Raw genomic sequence first — 27,348 nt, forward strand, 5'->3', positions numbered from 1 at the left:
TATGGCAATCTTTCAGCAGGATTTAACCACTAATTTATGTTTGGGGTTTTTATGTTTTTTGTGGCTTCTAGATGTGGCCAACAAAGTCCTGCTAGCCTTGTTCACTTGCGAGATGTTGGTGAAGATGTACAGTCTGGGCCTGCAGGCCTATTTTGTTTCACTCTTCAACCGCTTTGACTGCTTTGTGGTGTGTGGAGGTATCACCGAGACCATCCTGGTGGAGCTGGAGATCATGTCGCCCCTCGGGATCTCCGTGTTCCGCTGCGTGCGCTTGCTGAGGATTTTCAAGGTCACACGGTAAGACCACAGCATCCGTATATGTGTTTTCTATTCTGATTATGTTCGGGGTGTGTTGTATGAATGGCAACAGGCGGAGAAACAGTTTAGTCATAGCTGCTGCCATCTAGTGGAAGAGGATTGAATTGATCTGCTTGTCACTATACATCACTGGGATAGATAGAGACAGAAAGATACATTCTTTTTTTCTTTTCTGGTTGTTTTTTGTAAACAAATATTCATTTTCCAACCAAATGAGTGAAATTGGATTATTCTCGCGGCATACCTAATGATCTCTCATAATATGCCACAGCAGAGTGGTTGGGAATCACTGGATTCACCACAGGGCTTCCTTGACCACAAACAAGCACTTTGCTTTGGTTTTCATTTCATCTTTTGTTCACGTTTCACTTCATCTCTTTTTTTCTCTTTGTTTCTCCCCCCCAGCCACTGGCAGTCACTCAGCAACCTGGTGGCTTCTCTCCTCAACTCCATGAAGTCCATTGCTTCCCTGCTGCTGCTGCTCTTCCTCTTTATCATCATCTTCTCGCTGCTGGGCATGCAGGTGTTTGGAGGAAAGTTCAACTTTGATGAGACCCAAACCAAGAGAAGCACCTTTGACAACTTTCCACAAGCGCTACTCACCGTCTTTCAGGTATTTAGAGACCTGACGTAGACATGCGCGTGTTTGGATTTGAAAAAGATTTTTTTCTTTTAGAAATGATGGAAATGGAATCACCACTGTGGTCATGACTGCTCCTGAATGAATACACTTTTCTCCCTCAGATCTTGACCGGAGAAGACTGGAACGCAGTCATGTATGATGGCATCATGGCGTACGGAGGCCCTTCCTCTTCTGGCATGATTTTATGCTTTTACTTCATCATCCTCTTCATTTGTGGAAACTGTATCCTCGTTCATGTTCAACTCAGTCACATTCAGCTACTGAACCTGATGAGAGCTCTGTACTCTTAAGTTTCCTTGACTGAAGATTTTCTCAGACATCCTCCTGAATGTCTTCTTGGCCATCGCTGTGGACAACTTGGCAGATGCGGAGTCTCTCAACACAGATGAAGGAGATAAGAAAGGGTAAAAGCTGGACTGTTTGCATTTTGAGATGAGTAAAGGGAAGAGGAAAAAAAAGGAACTTTAGGTATCTTTACGTATACAGTGGGGCCTTGAGATTTTTTTTTTTTTTTGCTTTGATTTACAAGTGAAAATTTCATTTGATATACGAAAAGTGTATGGTGGCAGTGAACTCTATTCAATGCACTTTACAACACGCGGCAGTTTGGCAAAGACAGAACAATATTTCGATGACGAGGCTTCAAACTGATCTTTGACACTCCCACTTGAAATTTACTACAAAAGTAAACAAAGTAAATTACACGTGTCTTTAAAACGATCGCATAGTTTAACTACACAATCGCTAGTACGTGTAGCTTAATGCTAGCAAACAATGCAAAATGCCACAGATGGACACAAACGTTGAAGCAGCACATGTAGACAGATAATATAACCGGCAGCTCATGGCTTACTGGGAAATTTTTCCAGCTCCATTTGTATCCATATATCTGTATTGTACTGCACCAATCAAAAGAAGTAGCAGTGCAGTGTTCGTTGACTTGAAGCAAAAACTGTGTTCAAATCGAATTCATTCTTTACGTTCTAATTATTTATCATTACTGTCTGTTTTTACAAGTGCAATTCTAAAGGGTGCTATTTTCCTTAATAATGTTTTTGGAATAATGTTTTTGGGGGAGGCTAGAATGGATTCATGACATTTCCATTCATTTCCATGGCGAAAGAAGATTTGAGATGTTTTGAGTATCAAGCAAGATCATGGAACGAATTAAACTCCTATCTCAAGGCACCACCAGACAGCAATAAATTCATGTAATTTCTGTCTATTTCAGCGACAAAAAGGATGAGAAAGATGAAAAGGTATGTGACATCGAAACAATATAGCTTCAAAATGGTAACGCACAAGTTACATCTAACGCATTTTAAACATGTACATTTAGGATGAAGAAGAAGACAATGACGACACCGCAGCAGAGGAGGAAGACCCGGAAGTCCCAGCAGGACCTCGGCCAGCCATCTCCGATTTGGTCAAGAAGGAGAAGATTACTCCCATTCCAGAGGGAAGTGCCTTTTTTATCTTCAGCAACACTAACCCGTAAGAGACACGCACACACATGCGCACATACAGCTTTCGTTATGACGACTGCATACACGCATTGATGCTTTGGCCGTGTGTTGCAGAGTTCGTGTGTTTTGCCACAAGCTCATCAATCACCACATCTTCACCAACCTCATCCTGGTGTTCATCATGCTCAGCTCCGTCTCACTCGCCGCAGAGGATCCCATCCGAAATTTCTCCGCCCGCAATATTGTAAGTCTGCCCACTCCCGCCACATAAAATCATTCAATCACTCATAGGGCTGGGCGATTTTGGAAAAATGAAGTGCAATTATTTTGAGTGATATTGAAATCACAAGTCATTGATTTCAAAATTTTGCATTTATACAAGTATCCAAACTCTACTTTAAATACAACTTCAAAGAATTATCAAAAAATTAATTATTAGCAATAATGATAATAATATTAATAATAATATATTAAAATAATACAATTGAAAACAATACATAAAAAAACAATAAAAAGAATGGAAGAAAGTGATGAACTTTATTAATATCTAATTTTTCAGGTGTTACAAAGAATATGTGTATACATATATGTAGATATATACACATACCTACGTACACCTGTGGATTTACTCGTTTGTGAATGATATGATAGCATTTGTGTGTAAATATCCCTTAATTGACCGTAAATCACTACCGTGATGCCTAATGCTAATTTTTGCTAGCTCGTCAGTCGGGTTGCTCAATTTACTGCTAGCAATAAGTTGGCAGTGTTTCCAAAACAAAGTACATGTTGTATTTAAATATACAATATATGTAATTATTTTAGTTGTGTGTTTACTATAACAGTAAACTCGAACTGGGGTGGTCGCAAATATCTTCAAGCAAGGACAGGAAAAGAAGAGCAGACGTCACACGCTTTGCTGCAAGCAATGTGGCGTATTCAGGATGCATTCATAGCATGGGAACTTGCATACATCAAACGTTTGGCAAGAATTGTTTTTCTACGATTTGGAACATATTTTTATGATTATAAGCCCAAATCGAAATCATGATTAAACTTGATTAATTGCCCAGCCCTACTAACACATAAGCGAGGCCCTGTGAGAAGTGACACCACTCTCAAAAGCCACTGGTTCTTCATGGTTTAATGTATCTAATGATTTAAAAAAGCATTAAAAACAACATCAATTTATACATAATGCATACCTTTGAGCTAATCGTTGTGGGAAAGTATTTTGATTAACTACATGTAATATGCGTCACACAAATTAGCAGCACCCCTGAATTGAGAACAGAAAATCAATTCAAATAAATTAATTTGTGTAGCCTCTTAAGGTGCTGTGTCCTAAACCTGCTTCAGGTGTAGAACACTAAATACTCTGATTTCTTTACGTTATAAATACATCTGAAAACAATAAGGATCTATGTTCAATGTTGTAATTACAATGTGTAATTCAATTATTTGGAAATACTGTAGCTCTCTGTTTAATTTTTGGGACATTAATTTTGATACTCTCACGTGAATATCCTGTTTCAAAAGGTAAGGTTATTTTTCCAGGTAAAATGGCAAATTCACTGGTACGTCTTTTGTGTTCTATCTATTCAAAGTACTGTACAAGGTTGATGACGCTGTATGGACAAAAGTATTGGGGCGCTTTGCCCTCAGTTGGAGGTGAAGGTCAAGATTTCCGAAGTCAAACGTGCCTTCATGGACCTTAAGGGCTTTTGCCCCTATTTCATTCATTGTATCCCAGCATGATACATCTGATGTTTGTGTACGGAAGAACACAAGCTCACAGTACGAGTCCTTCCTCTGTCAGGTTTTTAACAAATGAGAGTTTTTTTGTCAATGGTTGAAGCGTTAATCATTAACTAATTTCAAAGTTTGTTCGAATGTATGACAAAAAGGTGTCTGGCAAGGACACTGTGGTTGTCTATAAAGATGTTTCACGTGAATTCAGAGGTCCGTCTCAATATTTTTGTCCATACACTGTATGTTTGCGCTGCAGAAATCATGACATCCACAGTGGAACCTCTTAAGTTCATATCTGATATGTTCACGAATGCAAGTAATTTTCTAGCTAGACAAATTGGGGACTTGTAAGGTTAACCTAACCACTTCAACCCACTTCCAGTTGTATTCCAAACGTTTGCTTGAAACTACAAACAAGTTTTTCTTTTTAGTTGAAAATGTCTTACCTTAACTCGAATCCCACATCGCATTGTGGCTAAAGTCCTGATTGGTTATTGCGCCTTTAAGTGCTGTAAATCTTTGTTGTGGAGTAAGGAAGATGTCACACATTGTCATGAGTTATGTCGACTACTTCTTCTGCTTCCATTTCTTCTTCTACTTTCTTTTGGTGATTGGCAAATACTTTTGGTGCATTACCGCCACCTTCTTTATTTAGTATTCGGATGCTGAACTTTTGGATGCTGCAAATTTCCCCCAAACTGCGACTGAAAAATATGGTAAGTGTTGCCAAAAGCCCCCCAAAAGGCAAACATTTGCAGATGTATTCCGTTGATGCTCGTTAAACACGAAAGACAGCAGTTTTGATTCCACTGTTTTGTGCCACCTTCAGTCACATTTTTCCTGAGAATTTTGGTCAAATCCTAAATTCTACTTTGGAGGTTCCACTGTCATCATTAAAAGTACCGTGATTATGCTCAGTTACGACACTGCGTACAAGAAGCCGTCCAGTATCATCAAAAAAAAAGATTCTTCCAAATTTCCAAGTTAAAAAAAAACTAAAATAATGGATCTTGTTTTCTAATGATGTATAAAGCTGCACAATGAACTGTCTCTGTTAAACATCTACGTTGCTTTTTGCAGATACTTGGTTACTTTGACTATGCTTTCACGGCTATCTTTACTGTTGAGATCGTTTTGAAGGTAAATGTCCTGTGTCCCCTGTCCGTGCTGTACTAACCACCCACCCAATAACCCTGCACACATGTGGTTGCCTTCCAGGTCCTAGGCTATGCAGATTATGTCTTCACTAGTATGTTTACATTTGAGATCATATTGAAGGTAACCCCTTAAAGTGACAACGAGAGCCTTGCTGCATTCTCTCCTTGTGTGTCACCCGCCACTCAGTACAACCTGGCTTGTTTGTTTCCTTTCTCTTATTTAATTTTTCGCTTCATGGCACCTCTTTTCAAGATAGAATGACATTGCAGAGATCTTTATTGGACTGATTCCTGGCACATCAGGAACACAAATGCAAGAGAGAACTTGGGGGGAAGGAAACATAACATCAAACATTACATTCTACTATCATGGGTGTCACATCATGGCTGGAAAAAAAAGAGGGGTAAAAAGGATGCGGATGATGTCAAATTTTTGTGAAATGCAACCAATCTTAAAGGGCTGCTCAGATATTTTTGAAGCATTGGCTGAAGTTGAGGTAGGAGTGATTTCTTATTTTGCTGGGGGGGGGGGGGTCAAAGCCAAAGTCAACTCCAGTCAAAGCTAACTCCATGCCTCCTGTACAGACTAGGGGTTGAACCGCTGCACAATTATAACTTGAAGTCGTTTCATTGGCAATCACATGTTTTGGCATGAACAGGGAATTCTCGCTGCAATAGGTGCTTGGTCACCCCTGGGAAAAACTAACTTCAAACTGAAGTATTTCACAAAAAAAAAAAAAAAAAAAACAGCACGATTACTTGACAAAACGAAGACAAGTCGCGGAAGATCAATAACCTCTTTATTTTGAAAACAAATGGGTATCGATAGTTTTTGGTCACGTTATTTGTAATTGTTTGTCTGCAACGTTGGAGGTCCCCTTGAAAAGTGTTCCGTCTGCCTGTCCTGATTACAAATTGACGAACATTGAAAGGAGTCTTCATCCATCTCACCTCTATTGTTGCAGCCAAACGCCGCATAGTAATTCACAATTTTTTGACATTGGCTGTCAAATTTATATCATTCAATAAGCAGAGGAAAAAAAAAAAACAATGAGTCAGCCTCGCGCATTGTGGCCGAGTCAAGAGGTGGGCGACCTTAATGGGAAAACTGTTGTGGTCAACAATGGGTGTTTTGTTCAAGCCTTCAACTCACCTCTTCCTCCTCCTTCCATTCACCCCACTAGCCGTCTAATCACAAATGACACTCAGATACCTTTATGGTCTCACAGACAGTTGGCTCTTTCCACAATCCGTGTAGAACAACTGCAGGTTTGCTACAATACATTATTGCAAGACAGTCACTCCTCCAATTTAATTTTTTTTTCCAGTGTCAGTATTATTTACTGTATTTTCCGCACTAAAAGGTGCACTGGATTATGAGGCACACCTCCAATGAATGGCCTATTTTGTAATTTTTTTCATACATTGGACGCAATTATAAGATGCAATATACAATGCCTCCACTAGATGGCTACGCTCAAGGAAACGCCAACAGAACGATCAGATGTCATTAAAACTTATTTCATAAAGCAGCGACACAGTTCACTTAACCAACAGCAAGTTATAACATTGACTCGTTAATGTTGAACTCTCTTGCGGCTGCTCTATTTCCGTGTTCAACTGCGTAACCGATCGCCTTCAGTTTGAACGCTGCGTTGTCAACATGTCTCGAGCAAGGAGTCATTTTGGGGTCGAAATATTACCGTAATGACCATACACAAGGCGCATCGGATTTTAAGGCGCGCTGTGAGCTTTTAAGAAAATGGAAAGCTTTTAGGTGCGCCTTTTAGTGCGGAAAATACGGTACTGTAGCAAGGAGCGACCCTGCAGATCTGTTCGTGAACTGTCGTTATAGGTTTCGTTAGATACCGACGCTCTGCGAGGCTATGAAGGCATCTGAACTTAATTGGATGAGCGGCTGTCAAAATGGAATATAAGTCGGGGTGGGGCCAGAGCAACCGAGGACGGCGAGGAAAGAGAAAGCACACGCAGCGGTTTAACTGAAAAATGTGTCGATGATCACTTTAGGGTCGACTGCGAGGAATCTGAAGTTGTTCAACCCCTAGTATACCGTAGATTGCTTTTCAGATGCATAAAAGAGGGGGCAAAATCAGCCATGTTCCAGCATGGTTCAGTCCGCTTGCCCAGAATGAGCGCATTGAAAGGTGGACTCGTCATTGCAGTGCTTTGGACACAAACCAGGCCACTGCGATTTGACCCTCAAATTCCCCAACGCTCACAGTTAGCGCTCGGTGTCTCACTGTGTTTGGACTCCACTGTTTACATGCACTCTGAGAATTAATCCTTCACTTTTATGATTTGAAGATCGAGTCATTTTTGGCTGGTTTTTCTTCTCTGCCTGTTTTCTAATTGGGAGCCGCCTACCTTGCATTGGGCGCTATTAAAGAACATGATAGAATGGGCTTTAAAAGGACGGTCCGCATGAATGTGACAGTAAGTTCATGTTCACTTTCCAATCTCGACGACTGGAGCTCTTGTAGGGAATAACTATTGCTGACGTCATGGCAATAAAATGCATGTTTTCTTGCCATTGTAGATTGAGAAATGAACGACTTACTACTACATTCATGTCATTAAGGGCCGTGGGGGTGGCGACGGTAGATTTTAGCCCCCTTTTTTTCACCGCTCTCAGCTCGCCACCCTCAATCAGCGTGAACTACAGGAGTGTGGAAATGTACGTGTGTGTGTGCGTGTGTGTGTGTGTGTGTGTGTGTTGCAAAATAATAACACAAAGTATAACATGATAATTATGGTAATATGAATGGGCATAATGGACTGTACATTTCTATCTTGTTACTGTTTAACATGTTTGCATTATGTGTACAGTAATCCCTCGTTTATCGCGGGGTTACGTTCCAAAAAGTACCCGTGAGGGAGTCATCTTTATTTTTTACAATTATTATGTATACAGCACAATACTGTATTGTATGAAACCAAAGATTAAAGCTTTATTCAAGAAGTGCTGTACAGATGGAGAAAATGGAGAAAATTTGGCAAGCTCTATAGCAATAAGATGTGGAGGCTGTTGACATTAGTCTGCAGTCCCTTAGCCAATCAGGATGCAGAACACAATGCACTGTTAAAAAAAAAAACAAAAAAAAAACCGTGAAAAAAATCTGTGACACAGCAAAGTCGTGAAAAATGAACCGTGGCATCGCGAGGGATTACTGTATTATATGTCTGGGGGAGAGATACTTTGTGTGGAAGTGTCTGAAAGGGGGAGTGTGTTTATAAGGTGTGAATGTTGAATTCTGATTGTGTTTGTGTTGTTTTATTCCCTGTCACTTGCCCCCCTGATATCATGTGCCTTCTCCTCAGATGACGACATATGGAGCTTTTCTCCATAAAGGAGCTTTCTGTCGGAACTACTTCAACCTTCTCGACCTGTTAGTTGTGGGAGTGTCTTTAGTCTCCTTTGGCATACAGTGAGTATGAATGAATTAATGAATATGTTATCGGTCAGTTTACTCACCTACTTTCTTCTCATTCCACTCCAACCCGAAAAATCTATTAATCACTGAAAAAAATAAGTGGCACAACTCAAAGAGATGCCTCCTCTTTTTTTTCAGTGGAATACTAGATTTTGAAAACACATAAATCTGCATCTATACCACTAAAGACCTCCCTAAATAAATCCCTCACATCTCATTAGTACCTGGTATTTTCTGCAGTCTCTCTCTCTCTCTCTCTCTCTCTCTCTCTCTCTCTGTCTCTCTCTCTCTCTCTCTCTCTCTGCCTTTTTGTTTTTTTTAACTTAATGCCCTTGTGCACCACTGTGGGATGAAACAATCTTTTCCTAGCCAATTGTGGCAGCATTCCTCACTTGCATTAAAATCAGGCAGGCTGGATTGCAGTCCGTGCTTGACGTTGCGGAAACAGAAATAGACTTGTGGTCCATGCTTGACATTGGCAGGTAAACTGCAAGATCTCCCCTTGTGGATGATGTAGTCGGCCCCGCATGTGACGTGGAAAAGATGTCACACAGTATATATACACAAATAATGATGAACCCATCTGAATTCACGGAAAAATGTACTTACTCAGTATGAAATCTGGTCATTTTTAGCTATTATTCTGTTATATGAATCGCAACAGTCACTGATGGTGTAGTGGTACACTCGCCTGATTTGTGAGTGGGCAGCGTGAGATCGGTTCCAAGTAAGTGACGGTGTGGATATTGGTGTAAATGGTTGTTTGTCCTTGTATGTGCCCTGAGACTGACTTGTGACCAGTTCAGGGTGTAGTCTGCCTTCCGCCCAAAGTAAGCTGGGATAGGCTCCTGCACCCCCTGTGACCCTGTTCAGGATCAGCGGTGTTGAAAATAGATGGATGGATGAATAGCAACAGGCGGATGCACGGGTTAAGCCTTCCTTCTGCCATCTAATGGAAGAACATTTAATTGTTCTGCCTGTAACTATACATCGTTGGCATAGATAGATGAACAAAGAATGCATTATTTTTGAACAATACACAACGTGTGTTTTCATCACACAGGTCGTCTGCCATATCAGTGGTGAAGATTCTCAGGGTCCTTCGTGTCCTGAGACCCTTGAGAGCCATCAATCGAGCCAAAGGCCTGAAAGTATGAAATGGATGCTAGCACTTGTCTGTCATGTCATCACTCTGGATGCAGTCGTGTGTCTAAATATCTGCATCTCTTTTTCCAACAGCACGTGGTGCAGTGTGTGTTTGTGGCCATCAGGACCATCGGCAACATCATGATTGTCACCACTCTTCTCCAGTTCATGTTCGCCTGCATTGGGGTGCAGCTCTTCAAGGTCAGCACAGGGCTTGCGAAAGGAAGTTAGAGCAACTGGCACAGATTTAACGGTGCAAATATGTTGTTTTCCTCAATAGGGAAAGTTCTATCGCTGCACAGATGAAGCCAAGTCGAGCCCAGAGGAGTGCAAGTTGGTTTTCGTCATTATGTCGCCATCCTAATTCACAACTTCAGCCCAGTGACTTGTTTGCATTTTCAGAGGCACGTACATCCTGTATAAGGACGGCGATGTGAACCAGCCCACCATCCACAAACGAGTGTGGCACAACAGCGACTTCAACTTTGACAACGTGCTGATGGCCATGATGGCTCTATTCACCGTGTCTACCTTTGAAGGCTGGCCAGCGTAAGACTCTTTTCCCACCGACTCCACGACCACCTTAGTGCTGTATGAGTGACATGCAAACACACTTGAGTGACATGACTATCAATCTGTCGTGTTGTGGATGCTGATTGACATGTCGACCCGCCGCAATGACCCCAGGAACAGCATTTGAAAATTCTGAAAGGTACAGCCAGACAGGACAAAAAGGAGAAACTTCAGAAACGCATGTCACGGCAGAATAGAATAATACATCTTGGAAAAAATATATATGAGCAATAATTTTAGGTATATTGTATATACAGTCATATGTTTTGATGTCACGTGTTCCACCACTATTTGGAGGGAACACGTAGCGCAAAATGTTTAACTGCCTCTCGATGCCACAATATGCTGATTTTCTATTCGACAGAACCACGGCTTGTCTGAATGAAGCGCTTCCTGTCATGTCAACATAGTTCCTTGGCAGCAACATGGCACCAAAGCAGTAATTTTCGATGAGACACGCTTTGGCCTGACCACAAAGATTGCAAATAGTAGAGTGTCTCTGAAAAAAAAGTCAGGATAGGTTTAAAAAAATAGCTATGACTAAGTCAATCCGCGACGAGTGAACCTCTCATATGTGGTGAACACTGCAGTGTAGTGGCATCAGCGTGAATGTATACAGTGTCTCTCAGCAATGAATTCGACGATAAATGGAACTGTTAACTGCTAATATTTATGATGCTTAGAATAATACTGATGAAACCTTTTCTCGTCTTTTTGCTTTCAGGTTACTATACAAGGCAATCGACTCCAACAGGGAGAACCTCGGGCCCATTTACAACTACCGCGTGGAGATTTCCATCTTCTTCATCATCTACATCATCATCATCGCCTTCTTCATGATGAACATCTTTGTAGGTTTTGTGATTGTCACGTTTCAAGAGCAAGGAGAGAAGGAGTACAAAAACTGTGAACTCGACAAGAACCAGGTCAGAGACAGCAGTCGTTCTTGCTCCAGCATTACAATCGAGTGTTGAGAGGGAATGAATGAAACTCAAGTTGTCAGTGTTGCGTTTCTGTGCAGCGTCAGTGTGTGGAGTACGCCCTGAAAGCCCGTCCTCTGAGGAGGTACATCCCCAAGAACCCATACCAGTACAAGTTCTGGTATGTGGTCAACTCTACGGGCTTTGAGTACATCATGTTTGTGCTCATCATGCTCAACACGCTGTGCTTGGCTGTACAGGTAGGCAAGTCAAAATATCATACTGGACATGAATACCACTTAGAATTTCTTGAATGACTCATGGTAACAATCAGGAGTGTAAGAACGTTGAACATTGGGAAGTTGGTCTTAAATGTCATTTCAAGTGGCAAGTCTTCAATCGTCTTTATTTAACTTGACTTCAGCTGTAGTGTTTCTTTGGACACACTTTACTTGCCTTCCTGCTCACACAAAATGAACATCTAAAAGGGCTTGCGCACTGAATCAAAATTTTCAGGCCTTCCACTAAAATGTCTTCCCTGTGCCTCCTGCAGCACTACGGCCAGTCGGCGCTGTTTAACTATGTCATGGACATCCTTAACATGGTCTTCACTGCTGTTTTCACTGTGGAAATGGTTCTCAAGCTTATTGCTTTTAAACCCAGGGTGAGTCGGCCCATAAATGTCTTTACTCCATGCCACTCTTTCCGCATCACATATTTACTCACATAAACAATCATAGGACAAAAATATATATATTTAATCATATGTTACTGTTTTTTTTCCCTATAATGAGTCTTATTTTTATTTTACATTGCCCTTGACTACCTGGTCATCAGCTCTTTGTTGCCAAGAAGGACAGGATGCTTGTAAGAGAGTGTGTGAGGTGCAGTGTTAGTGTTTGCATGCATGCAATACTAATTACTTGTATACTAGGGGTTGAATGACTTAAGATTTTTTTTTGTAGTCAACTACAATGTAATGGTATTGAAAGTTGAGTCAACATGGATTCATCGATGACGCCACTGATATTTTTTCAGCACAATATCACGCACTGCTTTCACATAAATTCATATTTAGATGGACAAGAATAGCTGAAACTCGTCAGGCGAACTGTAATTCTCATCCACAACCATGTTACTCTATGATGATATTTTGCATTATTTGACTGTGTCATCTTGTTGGCTGGACATTTCGCTGCTCCAGAGAATTACAGTCCAGCCTTGGTAGCAGATGGGCAAGTGGAAACTGTTCTATAAATCGACCAATTGTAGGATGAGATGCCAAAAATGCGCTAAGCAGCTAAGTTGACTTTAAAACCTCAATACGGAGTAGTAAAGTCGACTAGTCAACGATAGTCACTTCAACCCCTACTGTATACATGAGTTGCGATCATGAGTAGTTCGGTTCAATTTAGACATCAGGAGTGCATGTTGTGCAATTGTCCATTTGAGGATACAAGTGTTTGGAACTGGGGTGCTAAAAACTCTTACAGCTTGTGAACAGTCCAATACGTGTACATTGAGAGCCAATATTTAAAAATATGGGATGCAAAAAAAAAAAAAGTATTTTAGATGTGTGACTGTGAGGGGGAAGGAATCCCTATTTTTTATTGTTATTTTTTTTGGCCTGACACCAAACTCGGCGAACACTCGCTCAACCTCACTCAGGGCTATTTTGGAGACCCCTGGAATGTGTTCGACGCCCTGGTTGTGATTGGCAGTATAGTAGACATTGTTCTCAGTGAGATTGACGTAAGTATAGTCTAAGATTTGCCCTGACTCCGACTCCTCTGGTGTGTTCTTGTTTCGCGCCAGTACGGCAATCTCCATTAGGATTCCCGCCTTTGCCTTGTTTCGGATTCTGCCTAATGCTTCTCCTTTTTCTCTCTATTTTCTCTCTTCAACTCATCCCTCTCACATCCTCCGATCATTTGACTTGTTCCCCGCCGCCATTCATTTCTCCCTCCCTGCCATCTTCATCTTCGCGCCTTGACCGCAGCACTATTTCGCCGATGCTTGGAACACATTTGATGCCTTAATTGTCGTCGGTAGCGTCGTCGATATTGCTATCACTGAAGTCAATGTAAGTACGACTTGACTCTTAACTCTCATGTCGAATTGAAGCTTTATAAAAAGCCTTTGCTCTAGTTTGCCCTTTAAACAAAGCATCTTCTACTTTTGAGGCCCAGTGATTTTTCTGAGGCATTTGAGTAGTTTAAACACTCAAGCAAAACCTCAAAATTGTGACATTGAATCAAAAATATCCACACAAATCCATAATCCTTTTTGTTTTGACGGGGTTGCTGCACCAAGTACCAGCATGCAAATCCCTTGATGTCCACTTGAATTTGGGCCTTAAAATGAATTTCAAACAGGCGTTTTATGTAAAGCTTCAGTTTGACTTTGCCTTTTTCCTTTTTCGAAAGTGACTCCATATTTGCTTTTTGATTGCCTTACTCTTGACTCTCCAAATGTGTCGACTTAAAAGTATGTGATGATGACTTATTTTTCTTTGAACTGAGGGCCTTTTTTTTTTTTGTTTTGTTTTTTTTTTGTTCATGTTTTCTTTAGTGCACTTGTCTAATTCTTACTCTTCTTCGTTTTGTTTCCATAGAAACTTGTAGAGGCAAGTATGACAATGAAAGACATTATTATTTGTGTGTACCCTTTTGTTAAGGACAACTTTATCGTCAGGACCCCCCTCACAGGGCGGATATATTCAAAAGCAAGATTTTAGATCAGGGACTGGTTCATTGAAATTGCCAAAAGTCAGTGAGTTTTTTTTTTTTTTAATCTAAATGTTAAATAGTTCTCAGCTCTTTGTCAACTTTGCTTGGTAGAGAATCACCCGAAAATAAATGTGAGTCTTAAGGTCACGCTTGTTTTCCTTGCATGTGGCCCGATTATTCCTTCATGTATTATATATTCAATAAAAATAGCAGGAGAGGTTCCAATTTATAAACGCCAATAGTCAATTTAGGTGTGGAAGGTGAACCCCAGCCCTCACCCCACCAGCCCCTCCCCTATCTGAGTGCTCTTGTCTGAGCTGCAGTGCTGTTTTTATTTTTTTGGAGACGTTTCATGTCATGTTGTGTGTCTGCACGAGTGTACAAAAGATTAGCTCAAGTTTTGGCGACTTATTGTTATGCATGTATAGGATGTGAGTTTAATGTGTGCCGTTTGTACTTCAGTGTGCCGAGTGTGGCTTGTGTCTCGAGTGCTGGAACATGCACGTTAATTTCGCAAAGGCTTTTGTAATGGTTCCTGTCAGGGAAATTTTCCATCGATATTGTTTCCTGTGGCTCGCATTGCATGCGGTTATTGTTGTTTGTGTGTGTGTGTATGTGTGTGTGTGTGTGTGTGTGTGTGTGTGTGTGTGTGTGTGTGTGTGTGTGTGTGGCCGGATTATACTGCATCGTGTCGTGTGTCATTGACTGATTTCAAAGGTAATGAGGTTTAGAAACGTATACAGTGGACCCTCGGCGGTCGAACATACTTCTTGAAAGCGATCACTGGTACTTCACTTGTGACGAGCAGTGCTTTCGTTTTCGGTTTTAGTTTCAGTTATACAGTCTTGACATATTTTAAAAAAAAAAAACGTTCGAATGTCTTCCCTGTGTCCGCTGTATTTATTCAAGTTGCTTGTCGCAATGCATTCTAGTCATGACTTGATGTTTGTGACCTCTCCAAACGCATGCTGGGAAGCGTTAGCTAACATCATTAGCTGACATCCTTTCCATGTTCCCGCCTCTCCCAGATGGCCCTTGGCCACCCGCTCCATTCCCCTCCGGTCAGTTTTTGTGCCGTTTGTCCTTCCTTTCTCCTTCCTTCCCTCTCCTTGCCACATCATTCAAATGTGACCTCCAGACAGAATGGCCCTGAGCTCAAAATGCGAGCAAAATGTTTATCCTACGGGAAGATCTATGACGCTCCAGTCTGTGTGAATCATAAATTTTATACATTGGCACAGATTATGTGCAACTGCTCTCTGTAATGGGATCCAACACAAACGCGCTATCAAAACATCTGCATGGATTTTTTTTTTTTTTTGTCAAAAGTCTGATTTTTGACATGGTCTTGGATCTCTTTAGATTGTGCAGGTGTGCCTGATGTCGTGGTTGGTCAGGTAATTTTTGGGGTGGTATATTAAATAACAAAATCGTGAATCAAGCTATAGCCGAATGCACCAATAACAGCCTTGAGTGTTTCTTCACAGGTAAGAGTGAGGCGACTTGTGTCCTTTGAGAGTAAAAAAAGCTGAGTTTGAGGTTCTTTGCTCATCTTGTGTCTCTGTGAGTGATTGTCTGTGTTTTGTTCTGTCTTCCTGTAGTGAGCTCTTAAAGCTCACAATGGAGCTCATGTGTAGCGCAGGTGTGTAAATCCCAGTCAGGTGCACGAAAACCTCAGTGGCTCCTCACTCGCCCACATCCTTCTGCCCTCCCCCTTCCCCCTCCTTTCAGCCCAGTGTCTCCTCTCTGCTCCAAGATCTCTTCCCGTCCTTCTTCCGTCTCCATCCACCTGCCGTGTGACAACGCCCCGCTCAATGGCAGACATGCTGCAGGGCAGATGCATGACTTTGCTGCATTGCTTTGACTTGACCAGTTGCTGCTTTAATGCGTTTGCTTTAGGGCTGAACAGTTATTCAAATTCAAATTGAAATCGCAATGGAGTAGAAGGCTGTAATTTTTTTTTTTGTTGTTTTTGGCGTTGGGGGCTTCTTCATTTTGTTCAGTTGGTAGCTTTCTAGATTTATATATCTAATTTTTGGGGGGAGAGAGCTTTTTTTAACGTGTTTATGCCACACTTGTCTGGTAGAATATTGTGAAGCTGCCGTCGTGAACGCTTAAATTCTTAAAAGACTGCAAGTCAACACGTTGAAGAAGTTCAACTGTCTTTCATATTAATCATTGTTCATTTGATATCCTTTTAGCGTAAGCCAAACCCATAAGACCAAAGATTTCTTTTAAATAAATATGATGATGTCGTTTGTAATGCAGGTTATTTTTAATATGGATTTATTGCTTGTGTTTGTTAAAAAAATATATAAGGAAAAAGGATCTTGGAAAAGGAAAAAAAATACATATTAAATTGCAGTTAATTGGGGGGGGATTGCAATTTGAAAAAATTTCTGAATTGTTCAGCCCTTGTTTGCGTGCAGTGCTTCTTCCTAGCAAGGCGGCAATGCTGAATGCATGCTCCATGCGCCAGGATTACCTTAAAGAACCTCCTCAAGCTAAACTCCTCAAACGGTCTGCTCCCCACACAGACAGATTTGAGTCATAGTGCTGAAGAATTTGAATGAAGCCACGTCTGTCTGGAGGGTGTTTTTTGCTGTTCATTTATTGATTTATTTGCCTTGTTTGATTCGAGGCTTACGTCAGGTTCAACCTCACCTCTGTTGTTGATGTTTTTATTTTGCACCCGGACTGTGTGACCAAGTGCTCGCCAAATACGTCCTTTTGATGGCATGAATTGCAAATTGCATAGATTGACTGCGTATGAGTGTGGGTCCTGCGGCAGTGTTGCTTTATGTAGTAATTTTCTAATAATTTTGTAACTATAGTGAGACTTTCTTGGACTCTGAAAAATATCGTTTTCACCACGTCAGCAAATTCCATCTAATTAAGATACATAGAGGTCATTTTTATATCGTACTGTTCTACAATGCAGTCATTGGACAAAATATTAGGTACACCTGCAAAATAATAATAAGGAGGCATATTGGCCTTTAAAAAAATGATATTGTCGTCTTGTAGAAAAATTGAAGATCTGACACTACTATCAAGTATCAAAAATCATTTGCTGATATTAAATGTACATAGGTATCGGAAGTAAAAGTATTCTAACCACTCAGTGGCGTCTGCTGGCCATCAGATCAGTATAGGTAGGAATATCATCCGTTTTGTGCGTCACCGTTCATGTCTAACGCCCAGGCACAATTTCTTCAAATTTTGTTTTGTAGTAACGAAAAACAAAGATGGATTTGGGAAATACAGCCACCCAAAATTTGGTCTCTGTTACATTACAAGACTGAAAACTGTCATGTTGGCTATCTCCCTCCTCACAAGACAGTGTCACTCAAAGAGGTTGGCAAAAACATCCAGTGTGAAATAGGCTCTTGCATTGAAGTCTTGGCAATGCGGCCAAGCTCTGCAATCCTTCCTTTTGTCTAAATGAAGTGCCTCAATTCACTTTGACAGAGCTCCTTGGCATCAGGATGCCAAAAGATGGTCCCTAAGCACTACTTTCGTCTAAATGAAATGGCTCAACTCACTTCACTTAGTTGCAGTGCAGGATAGGTGAATCGGCAAATTGCGACTACCTCTCAGACAGTGTCAGTACTGAGCATTGACATCTTTGTATAGGCAGAATTATTGCCGCAGCTATCGCCGCTTAGTTAATAATCGCACTGGATCGTGACATGAACATGTCGCATCTCAGCTCACGTCACTGTAGTTCAAGGTCCTTCCAGCGGGGTGATAAAGTTGTGTGCCAGGCTCACAGTTTTAAGTGGTTGCCATGTTGTGTGTCTTTTGTGACCTGCTTCCAACTCAGACCCCCCCCCCCCCTAGAATATTAACCTGTGGTGTGCCAGTCTTACATTGTGCATCCGCAATGTTGTCCGCCCTCTCCTCTTAGTCCTGTCAGTCGACACGCCGTGTGCGAGGCCAGTGGTGACTCTGTTCTGTCTCTGTCATGTAAAGCATAAAAGTATTCAATCATTGTGTACATGTGGTAAGTGTTTACTAGGTCAATGTGTAAGGGACCTTAAGGTTTTGATGAAGTCATTAATACAGGTCTTTGATTTTAAAGCCAACAGAGACTCCTCAGGTGGATGAACTGGGGGTAAGATGCGACATCTCCAGCCCCTTCTCCTTAGGGCCTTTGCATACATTTGGTTCTTACGTTTCAGTTCTTATCTGAATTCAGTTTTCTCTTTTCATACAAAGGTTTTCCTTTCCTGTATTTTGATTTCCTCTCCTCTTGTTTGTTTTGCTCATGTATCCTTTAAAGTAGTTGTTTTGGAAATAGTTCTTTCTACAAGGAGCGTGTGTCACTCAAACGTGGCGCCGCGTGCGCCCCCCCCCCCCTTTTTTTTTTTTTTTTTGGTGACAGCTGGTTTCATGTACCAGCTTCTCACGTTTGTAGTGTTGACACTTCTTACATGGTTTCTGCCCTGCACCAATGTGAGGTAGTTACTCATGGATGACCCCCCCCCCCCATTCCCCATTCCTGGGATAAGGTCACCCAGTCCTGACCTAGCAACCTCCTGGCCGACCCGTTTTCGGGTTGGTCCCACTGTGACTCTGCATGCAGTGACTCTGGAGTGAGGGTGCCATGCTTGTGCAGAATTGTCCTGTCAAGTATGGCAAGGTTTTCTCCAGCATGCCTGCCTCCTTGCTTCTTCTCCTTGTAGGTCACTGCAGTGACACCACTGCCGACAATGCTTTGGACCCGGGTCGACAGAAACATATGAGGCGCAGTTCCGCGGTTTTTCCACCAAATCCGAAATTTGGCCACATTTTCATGAAGCGGTACAGTTCAATTTTTCGTGAAATATTTTCTAACCAGATCTGTCTTGTGTTTGTATGTAACTGCATCAGTTGTATAGTAACCAATTAAATGATCTTCCACTTGTCAACATTCATACTTCATACCATAACTGAATTTTGCTTTTAACTAAACCGTCCGAGATTTCATGACGTGTAAGTACATTTGTGAATCAATTGATACAAGACAATAATTATTTCAGAATACAGTAAATACTTTTTTGTGAATTTTTTTCGCGGGCTTGTGTGCTGTTAGATTTTTCAAATAAAGTATAAATTATGTGCCTTAGCTTTCATAAATGTTCCAATACGCTGATATAAATAGCATGACATGGTAGCTAAGCATTGCAACTAATTTAACAAACACAAGAAAATCAGTAGTGTACTAAAAAAGTAACAAAAATTCATTTCATCTTCTTGACAAAATTTGCCGCATGTTGTAAAAAGATTTGTTTATTTATTCATTTATTGTAACCACAATTTGAGTTGACAAATGCACTGAATCCATCATTACACGGCACAAAAAGTCAGGCTAACTTACCAACGTACTAACCGTATTCATTTGATGATTTCATATTCGAAGCCTCAAAGTGTTTATGATACAAATATTGAACGGAATTAGGATTTTGCTACTACGTTAGCATAAGGTAGTAAGAGACATTCGTGTGCTTCGATGCTTTTAGCTCGCTGTTGACCAAGAGTCAGTTGAGATTGTAGCTCCACCCTCCAACTACAATACTGTACCACCCAACTGTTGCTATCACAAAATCTTACGCTACCGGTTCGTTACATTGGTACCTTTGACAATAGCCCCTCCCCCAAACTGAATGAAGGAATGAAATCAAACTAATGTTTAACAGAGCTGTACCGTTTGGTGGAAATGTGGCCATATCAAGATTTCTTTCAAATTGCCATTTCGACATGCGGTGCTGCTCTCCCAGCCCAGATGTTTCTGGACCGGAGTTCACAACTTCTCATCCCGCCCAGGTTTCCTGCGTCCTGTGCTGCGGCCACGCCCGCCTCTGACTTTTGGAATGCTTTTTTTTTCACCCCCAGAACACGGAGGACAGCGCCCGTATCTCCATCACCTTCTTCCGTCTCTTTCGAGTCATGCGGCTCGTCAAGCTGCTCAGCAGAGGGGAGGGCATCCGCACTCTTCTTTGGACCTTCATCAAATCCTTCCAGGTGAAGTCTTGGATAAGCAACAACAGAAGTGAAAAAAATTCTTTTGTTCTCATGTTGTCCTCATGTTTTTACTCTCTTTGTATATCTTCTAGGCTCTGCCATACGTCGCTCTTCTGATAGCGATGCTTTTCTTCATCTATGCTGTCATTGGAATGCAGGTTGGTTCCAAAACATGATACCACGGCCATATTTTTTTTCCTTCTCACATTAATGGACCCTCTAAATTAGGTCTTTGGGAAAATTGCAATGGTGGATGGCACGCACATCAACAGAAACAATAACTTCCAGACCTTCCCTCAGGCCGTGCTCCTCCTCTTCAGGTGTGTAAGATTTTATCAACATTCTGACCCCCCAAAAAAAAGTCAAATATTGATTGCAATGTCATTGATATTGTTTGCCCAGATGTGCCACTGGAGAGGCGTGGCAAGAGATTATGTTGGCCTGCATGCCAGGAAAGTTGTGTGACCCCGAGTCGGACTACAACCCCGGGGAGGAGATGACATGTGGCAGTGGATTTGCAATCGTTTACTTCATCACCTTCTACATGCTCTGCGCATTTTTGGTATATAGACCTGAACTGCATATGAAACTGTTATTTCATTGATTCATTTTAGTATCCTTTGGCCTCTTTTCCATTGGACTCGATCTGCTTGACTGAACACACTATTGATAGTTTCCATGAGAACAATAAGGCTACTGAAGTACTGGCCTCTGTATTCTTATTTTTTTTTCTTATTCCCCAGCAGTCCTCTTCGCTTAATTTTCTAGCGCTTCCCCTTTATTGTATGACAAATTTTAGATGCCCTTATCTATACTTGTTGATTCTGGTTTTGAATGAAAAGAGCTATTCTATTTCTACATTCAAATGACTGAATGTCTTCTCTATATTTCTGGCTTCACATCTTTTTTTTTTTTTTTTTTGTATTCTTCAGATTATTAATTTGTTTGTGGCCGTCATCATGGACAACTTTGACTATTTAACACGGGATTGGTCCATTCTTGGTCCACACCACTTGGATGAATTCAAGAGAATTTGGTCGGAGTATGACCCGGAGGCCAAGTATGATTTTGGTTAATAATAATACGACATCCATTTCTGTTTGCAGCAATTTTTTTTCCTCTGTCATTTATACCGCATTTTCTGTGCATCCAGGGGACGAATTAAACATCTGGATGTGGTAACACTTCTGCGACGAATCCAGCCTCCTCTGGGCTTTGGTAAACTGTGTCCTCATCGAGTGGCTTGCAAGGTCTCCTTTTACTTCTCTTTTTATTGTCGCGCTTCAAAGAGGCCACAACATTACGTACAACTGCACCTAACGCAACTCCAGCCATCCATTTTCTATGCTAATCAGTGTTACGAGTGACTTTGGGTCAGCGTTACGCCTTGGACCGGTTGCAATGATATGACTGTATACCCGAAAACAAAATTACACATTTTCACACCTACGGACAATTGAGAGTCTCCAATTAACTTAACATGCATGTTTATGGAATGGGGGGTGGGGGGGGGGGTACTCAGACAAACACACGTAAGCACAGCGACCATGAATGCAGAGTCTCAGAACTGCGAGACATTCATCCATTTTGTGCTGTCACTGAAAACTGAGTTATTAACTATGAAAACAGAATTTTTGGATCACGTTTTGTCTGTTCACTGTAGACTTTAGCAGATGTACCGAATGTGGTGACCGTTTGATTATCAAGCGCTGACATATACAACCTTTATGTTCAATCTCTTGCCTTGTCTCCTCTTTCAGAGACTGGTGGCCATGAATATGCCTCTCAACAGCGATGGCACGGTGATGTTTAATGCGACTCTTTTTGCACTGGTGCGAACAGCCCTCAAGATCAAAACTGAAGGTGAAAATCAACGCTTCGTGGACGAATGGCCAATTGTTATTATTGCAACCCGTGATCATATGTCTCAAGAAATGGGTTGTCTCGGTGCAGGTAATCTGGAGCAGGCCAACGAGGAGCTTCGAGCTGTCATCAAAAAAATCTGGAAGAGAACCAGCATGAAGCTACTGGATCAAGTGGTGCCACCTGCTGGTGGTCAGTCACACTCACCTTACTTCCTTCTGGCAGGAAAACTCTCCTTCCGACTCACACATGCGCAGGCACGTGCACCCGCATTTTTTGAGGGAAGGTGCTCAAGCACCCGCTGCCCAGATTATTCATGCAATGAACATAAAACAGTTTTGTGAGTGCTACTGGTGTATTTATTACTCTGAAGACAGTCAACGCAGTCAGCAATGCAACTATTACCAAAGGAGGTGAAGGGAAGCTAGAGTACATCTAAAAAGCCGACCCACCTCTGTTCAAAACGGCAGGTTTTCATTGGAAATCATTGAAAACTTTTCCCTCCCATTATTAGTTAATTGTTCGGTGCTTGAGCACCACCTCATGTGTGCACGTGCCCACACACGCAGACTCTCTCTCAAAGGGTCTTTCACGTATCATGGCGTCGCTGCCCATCTTCTCCTGGTTTGCTGTCCGTGTGTTTTCAACTCACTCTTTTCCTGTCTCAGATCCTGACGGAGGCTACTGATGTCGGGCTTTCAGGCACTCCTGATTTTTCTGTGTCTCCCTCTGTTTCTCTTCACTCACTTATATCTCTGTTTGTGTCCAAATCTCTGAAGCACTTCAGAATATTCTGAAGCAGTTCTGTTTTAGGGTGGTGGCATGGAACTAGAGTTGCCTCTCTTTCTCTCTCTCTCTCTGAACTCTGTCCCCAGCGCGCTTGCTTAAAGTGATCCAGACCCCTGCTTCACAATGATTCTCCCGCATTCTTGCCCACTAAAAGACATTGGAACCCTTTTTCATGTGTGCATACATTCTCTTGAGCATTAGTCATCAAACAAAACATAATCCAAGTCTAAATATCCAAATTTAATTTCACTTTCACTAACAAATTAAATGTAAAAAATAGTCACGTAATTTCGACCTCCACTGTCCCCCAATGCTGAGTTTTGACTCTAACTTTAGAGCATTCAATGAATCATTAAGTTAATAAGTTGTACTTTGTTCCAGTGATGTTGAACTGCCATTTGATCATAGAAACCATCCATACGACACAAAAACACAATATAGCAGCTTGCAACTTGCCATGTATGTTATTTGGTGCACTTCTCAATCAAATTTTAAATAACCGATTGAAAACAATTCAATAAAATACATCATACTCACCAGAGATGCTGATTGCTAAACTGTTTTCATGTGTGATCCCTACAGTCATGTTTTGCCCGTCCCATTTGGCTTGCTCTGACTGACTGCGAGGTCGAATTTGAAATCTGGTTGGTTAAAAAAAAAAAAAAAGTCATATTCCTAATGCAGTTTAAAGTTATATTGGCCACCACTATTGATTCTGGACAAATTGACATTCAGAAATCTGATTAAATGTCCAACTAGAAGTTGTGCAGCCAAGAGAAACACTATGTCAGTATTATATCATGACCGCTTTAATAATTGGCATATAATCTCTCCTAAAGAGACAATTTATTCATTTTCCGAATTAAGACAAAGCATTTACTAGTTTTCTTATTTTTTCTAAATTTTAATCATAAAATTGGGAGTGAATTTTGAATCACTGTGGAGACCACTTGGATCATTAACAGCTCTTGAGCTGCACAAATCCACTTACCTAATCTCAACCAGATACTAAATCATCCATTATTTTCTTCTTATTTTTTTAAATATGAATTTCGATTGATGAAGATGCATCTAGACCGTCAAAATAGATGCCTATCAATTGGTCCTAAAGAGCTTCTCTGCAGTTCTGTGGTGCTGAAGCAAAAATAACGAGTGGAGTAGAGTTTTTCTCTCTCTCTCTCTCTCTCTCTCTCTCTCTCTCTCTCTCTCTCTCTCTCTTTCTCTTTCTCTCTTGCTCTTTCTCTCTCTCTCTCTCTTGGTCTTTCTCTCGCTCACTCCCCCCCTCCCTCCGCATGTGGTTTTGTATGTGCCGACCAGCTGACCCAGGAAGCATTTGTGTGGTCTGTTCACTCAGATGATGAGGTAACCGTGGGGAAGTTCTATGCCACCTTCCTGATACAGGACTACTTTAGGAAATTCAAGAAACGTAAAGAGGAAGGCCTGGTGGGTGCACACCCCTCCCAGAACAGCACAGCCATTGCACTGCAGGTGAGTCTCTGCCAGGTCCAGTTGGGATTCGGTGTGTGAGCGAAGCCAGACACGTGTCAACGCATTTTAAAAGCACTCTAATGTTGTGTGTAGAACGTGTTTGTGTGCATTTCATTCAAAATTTCATCAAGTGTGCTAATGTTATGGTTTGTGATCCAGCAGGACGTTCATCTCGCTGTACAGTATGGATATGTTCTGTTACTTATGTGGCGTGGAGCTCGAATTTTTGTCCCGGTTTCTTTCAATGTCACACATGTTGATGTTAAGCGTGCTCCATCGTCTCACGTGATATCTGTGCAGCACCGTTCATGAAATTCACCTCCACAGCTTGTTTTCTGGTCACAATTTTACACCTGCACATTCCGGTGAGATTCTATAGAAGCAACCGCAATAATAATCACATTTTTGTAGTTTTAAATATCTGCCAATGTCAAATCCCAATCTGATAACATGGCACTGCATCAGAAAAAGAAATCATTCCAGAATTGATTAATTTGAATCAAAGTCTTCCAAGGTGATAACTTTTTACATGGCTATAAGTCTCGTGTAGCAGTGGGTCAAACCAAGTAAACAAATCTTTTTATAGCACATCGGGGGTGAATCACAAAATAATGATGCAAACAAATTACATGTAAGTATCCTGTCTGAAATAAGAGAAAATAATAAGAGAAATATTTTAGATATTTCGCTTTCGCTTCACCACACAAATGGCAAACAAAATATCATGTACCGGTAATATAAAATTAAGCGACTTTGTGCCACAGTATTATTTTGCAGCTTTATGACCTTAAATAATGAAGAAATTGTAAAAAAAAGAAGAAGAAAAAAACATTGTGATCGAATCAGGACAGTTATAGTTTTGTTTGGGTTTTTTCTGACATGTAAGTGCTGTGTTCATGTACAGAATAGAGCCCGAATTCTTTAGCGACACATCGAGAGCAGGTGACATTCAGCTGCGCACATCTGTCTGTCTGTGCATGTCCGTCTGTCTGCGCCGTCAATGTCAGGTGTCACAAACTCAAGCAGGCGTGTGTGTGCGGTTGTGGCTGTAAGACGTCCCATTTTCCTTTCTCAAAGTCCTCCGCAGCAGTGCTGAGCCCTTTTATTGTCATGGTTACAGGCTGGGCTCCGCACTCTCCATGATATTGGCCCCGAAATTCGCCGAGCGATATCATGTGACCTGCAAGATGATGAACTAGTAGACTTTATACCAGAGGAAGACGAGGAAATATATAGGGTAACTGATTTGATTTTACCTGACAGGGATGATGTTTGTGACATGACATGCCACTTTTCACTATATGGATGTAAAATGTGAGACACACAGTTCAATCAATCAATTAATGAGTGCATTTAAAGCCCTGCAAAATGAAATTTGTTTCTAAATATATTATACATGTTTGAAACTGTTTGCTGAAAATTTGCAAAGACTGAAAATGCAGTTGTTAGTACTGAATTATGGTGGTGTAGCGTTTAAATGTTTTCCGCTATTTCAGTTTTCCTCATTTTTGGAGGGGTCTCAGCTAACACCAGTGTAGCATGTAGCCATGAGTCCCTCCTCTCCCACTAAATAAGAACTTAAGTGCCATTGTTTACATCATTAGTTATCCGGCGCAATTGCGAGTTACTTCTTATTACTATTTTTAGGCCTCTACATCTACAGCGTTAGCTAGCTAGCTATCCCTACACCCTGAAAATGTGTATTCCTTAGAAGCCACCATTTACAAAACAGCTCAGTGTTAATTTAAATTCCCAAGTGAAGAGTTTGCGCAAAGGACAAACCCACCACCTGTCCACCAGCCAGGAGGGCCCCCGCAAGCATGTTACCTTGCAAGCTAACCTGTAGGTAGCATTTCACGTTGCAGTGTGCAAAGTGGCATTTATTCTAGCCACTTGGGGCTTTAAGATGCTAGAACCAGATGTTTTTGGACAATTCTGTTTTCAACTTGCCGAGGAACAGTTTTCTGTTCCGGCATGGTTGTGCACCTGTGTACATGAGAGGCCTGACCTATAAAACACCTTTGGAATAAACTAGAACTATGGTGCCCATGGCCTTCTCTCAGGTTCAACTCAGTGTCCTCGCAAATGTTCTTTTGAATGAGCATACAGTACAAAAATTCTCTGAGAATGGTTCCTTGAAGCTGTTCTAGCTGCAAAAAAACAAAAGAAAACATTTGTACTTCTTTACAGTGTAATTGCCAAGTGTCCGCACATTTTTGTCCATATAGTGCACCTGTATAATATGTAATAGGCCAATGATACTTTTATATGGGAATTTATAGTGAAGCCAATCTGGAAAGAAAAAAAAAAACACCCATCCATTGATTGTTTTGTTCTCTTTTGAGTTTTTCTTTTCTTCATTTCTAATTCAAGACAAAATGTCTTCATTTTCTCCACATAAGCCATGCACCCATAAGTCAGCTTCCTATTTTGCTCATATCAATTATGAAATCAGACTTAACATCAAACACTTACCGGTACTTAACTGCATTCTAAGTAATGAAAGTGTCGGAGGCGTCACCGTACGTATCCGTTGGCAGCGTAATGGCGGACTGTTTGGCAACCACCTGATGAACGGAGGTCATCGGCGATCCAATGGCCACCAGACCAACGCGACGCAGCGGCCTCTGCAGGTGCAGCCGCCCCCTCACTACGCTCACATGGAACAACCGGTGGGCCGGCTTTCTCGAGCCAACGCCATGTCCCACGCCAACCACCGTCACCATCACCACCACCACCATCACCACCACCGCCACCACAACAACTCCTACGGCAAGTCACCGAAATCCACCAACATCAACCTCAACAATGCCAACAAGTCCAGTTTACCCAATGGGGGCCACCATCGCTACTATGAACACGCCCCTCCCAATGGCTACCCAGGTCATCGCGGCTCCTACTATGACTATGAAAAGGCCCGGACCCCACAAACTCAAAGGTACCCACTCACGCATCCTTTCTGCAGCAGCCATTTGCGCACTTGTGTTGTCTGTCACGGATGGTTATTGAATATGTGCATCACCCCCCCCCTTTTTTTTTTTAAATG

At 41.5% G+C, this 27,348-nt stretch overlaps 1 protein-coding gene across 12 annotated transcripts in view; it reads left to right on the forward strand.

Annotated features, from left to right (window-relative positions):
- The window catches only part of cacna1da (calcium channel, voltage-dependent, L type, alpha 1D subunit, a), a 58,449-nt gene that overhangs the window by 24,655 nt on the left and 6,446 nt on the right, over positions 1 to 27,348 (forward strand). For 4 of the 12 annotated variants that reach the window (XM_019880761.1, XM_019880763.1, XM_019880760.1 and 1 more), the window contains 28 exons: positions 72 to 297; positions 724 to 931; positions 1,063 to 1,183; positions 1,278 to 1,365; positions 2,193 to 2,220; positions 2,301 to 2,455; positions 2,542 to 2,671; positions 5,260 to 5,319; positions 5,398 to 5,457; positions 8,676 to 8,782; positions 9,852 to 9,939; positions 10,028 to 10,135; positions 10,215 to 10,267; positions 10,337 to 10,483; positions 11,232 to 11,433; positions 11,529 to 11,687; positions 11,981 to 12,091; positions 13,427 to 13,510; positions 20,034 to 20,162; positions 20,255 to 20,320; positions 20,391 to 20,482; positions 20,565 to 20,724; positions 21,095 to 21,222; positions 21,316 to 21,412; positions 21,923 to 22,217; positions 24,169 to 24,302; positions 25,423 to 25,539; positions 26,843 to 27,240. In XM_019880761.1, coding sequence (XP_019736320.1) covers positions 72 to 297; positions 724 to 931; positions 1,063 to 1,183; positions 1,278 to 1,365; positions 2,193 to 2,220; positions 2,301 to 2,455; positions 2,542 to 2,671; positions 5,260 to 5,319; positions 5,398 to 5,457; positions 8,676 to 8,782; positions 9,852 to 9,939; positions 10,028 to 10,135; positions 10,215 to 10,267; positions 10,337 to 10,483; positions 11,232 to 11,433; positions 11,529 to 11,687; positions 11,981 to 12,091; positions 13,427 to 13,510; positions 20,034 to 20,162; positions 20,255 to 20,320; positions 20,391 to 20,482; positions 20,565 to 20,724; positions 21,095 to 21,222; positions 21,316 to 21,412; positions 21,923 to 22,217; positions 24,169 to 24,302; positions 25,423 to 25,539; positions 26,843 to 27,240 — 3,751 coding nt within the window. The remainder of the gene's footprint in view (positions 1 to 71; positions 298 to 723; positions 932 to 1,062; positions 1,184 to 1,277; positions 1,366 to 2,192; positions 2,221 to 2,300; positions 2,456 to 2,541; positions 2,672 to 5,259; positions 5,320 to 5,397; positions 5,458 to 8,675; positions 8,783 to 9,851; positions 9,940 to 10,027; positions 10,136 to 10,214; positions 10,268 to 10,336; positions 10,484 to 11,231; positions 11,434 to 11,528; positions 11,688 to 11,980; positions 12,092 to 13,426; positions 13,511 to 20,033; positions 20,163 to 20,254; positions 20,321 to 20,390; positions 20,483 to 20,564; positions 20,725 to 21,094; positions 21,223 to 21,315; positions 21,413 to 21,922; positions 22,218 to 24,168; positions 24,303 to 25,422; positions 25,540 to 26,842; positions 27,241 to 27,348) is intronic. The other 8 variants (XM_019880769.1, XM_019880772.1, XM_019880770.1 and 5 more) reach the window with 6 other exon arrangements.

The sequence above is a fragment of the Hippocampus comes genome, unplaced genomic scaffold (assembly GCF_001891065.2).
Source record: "Hippocampus comes isolate QL1 unplaced genomic scaffold, H_comes_QL1_v1.1 scaffold68, whole genome shotgun sequence".
Taxonomy (NCBI): Eukaryota; Metazoa; Chordata; class Actinopteri; order Syngnathiformes; family Syngnathidae; genus Hippocampus; species Hippocampus comes.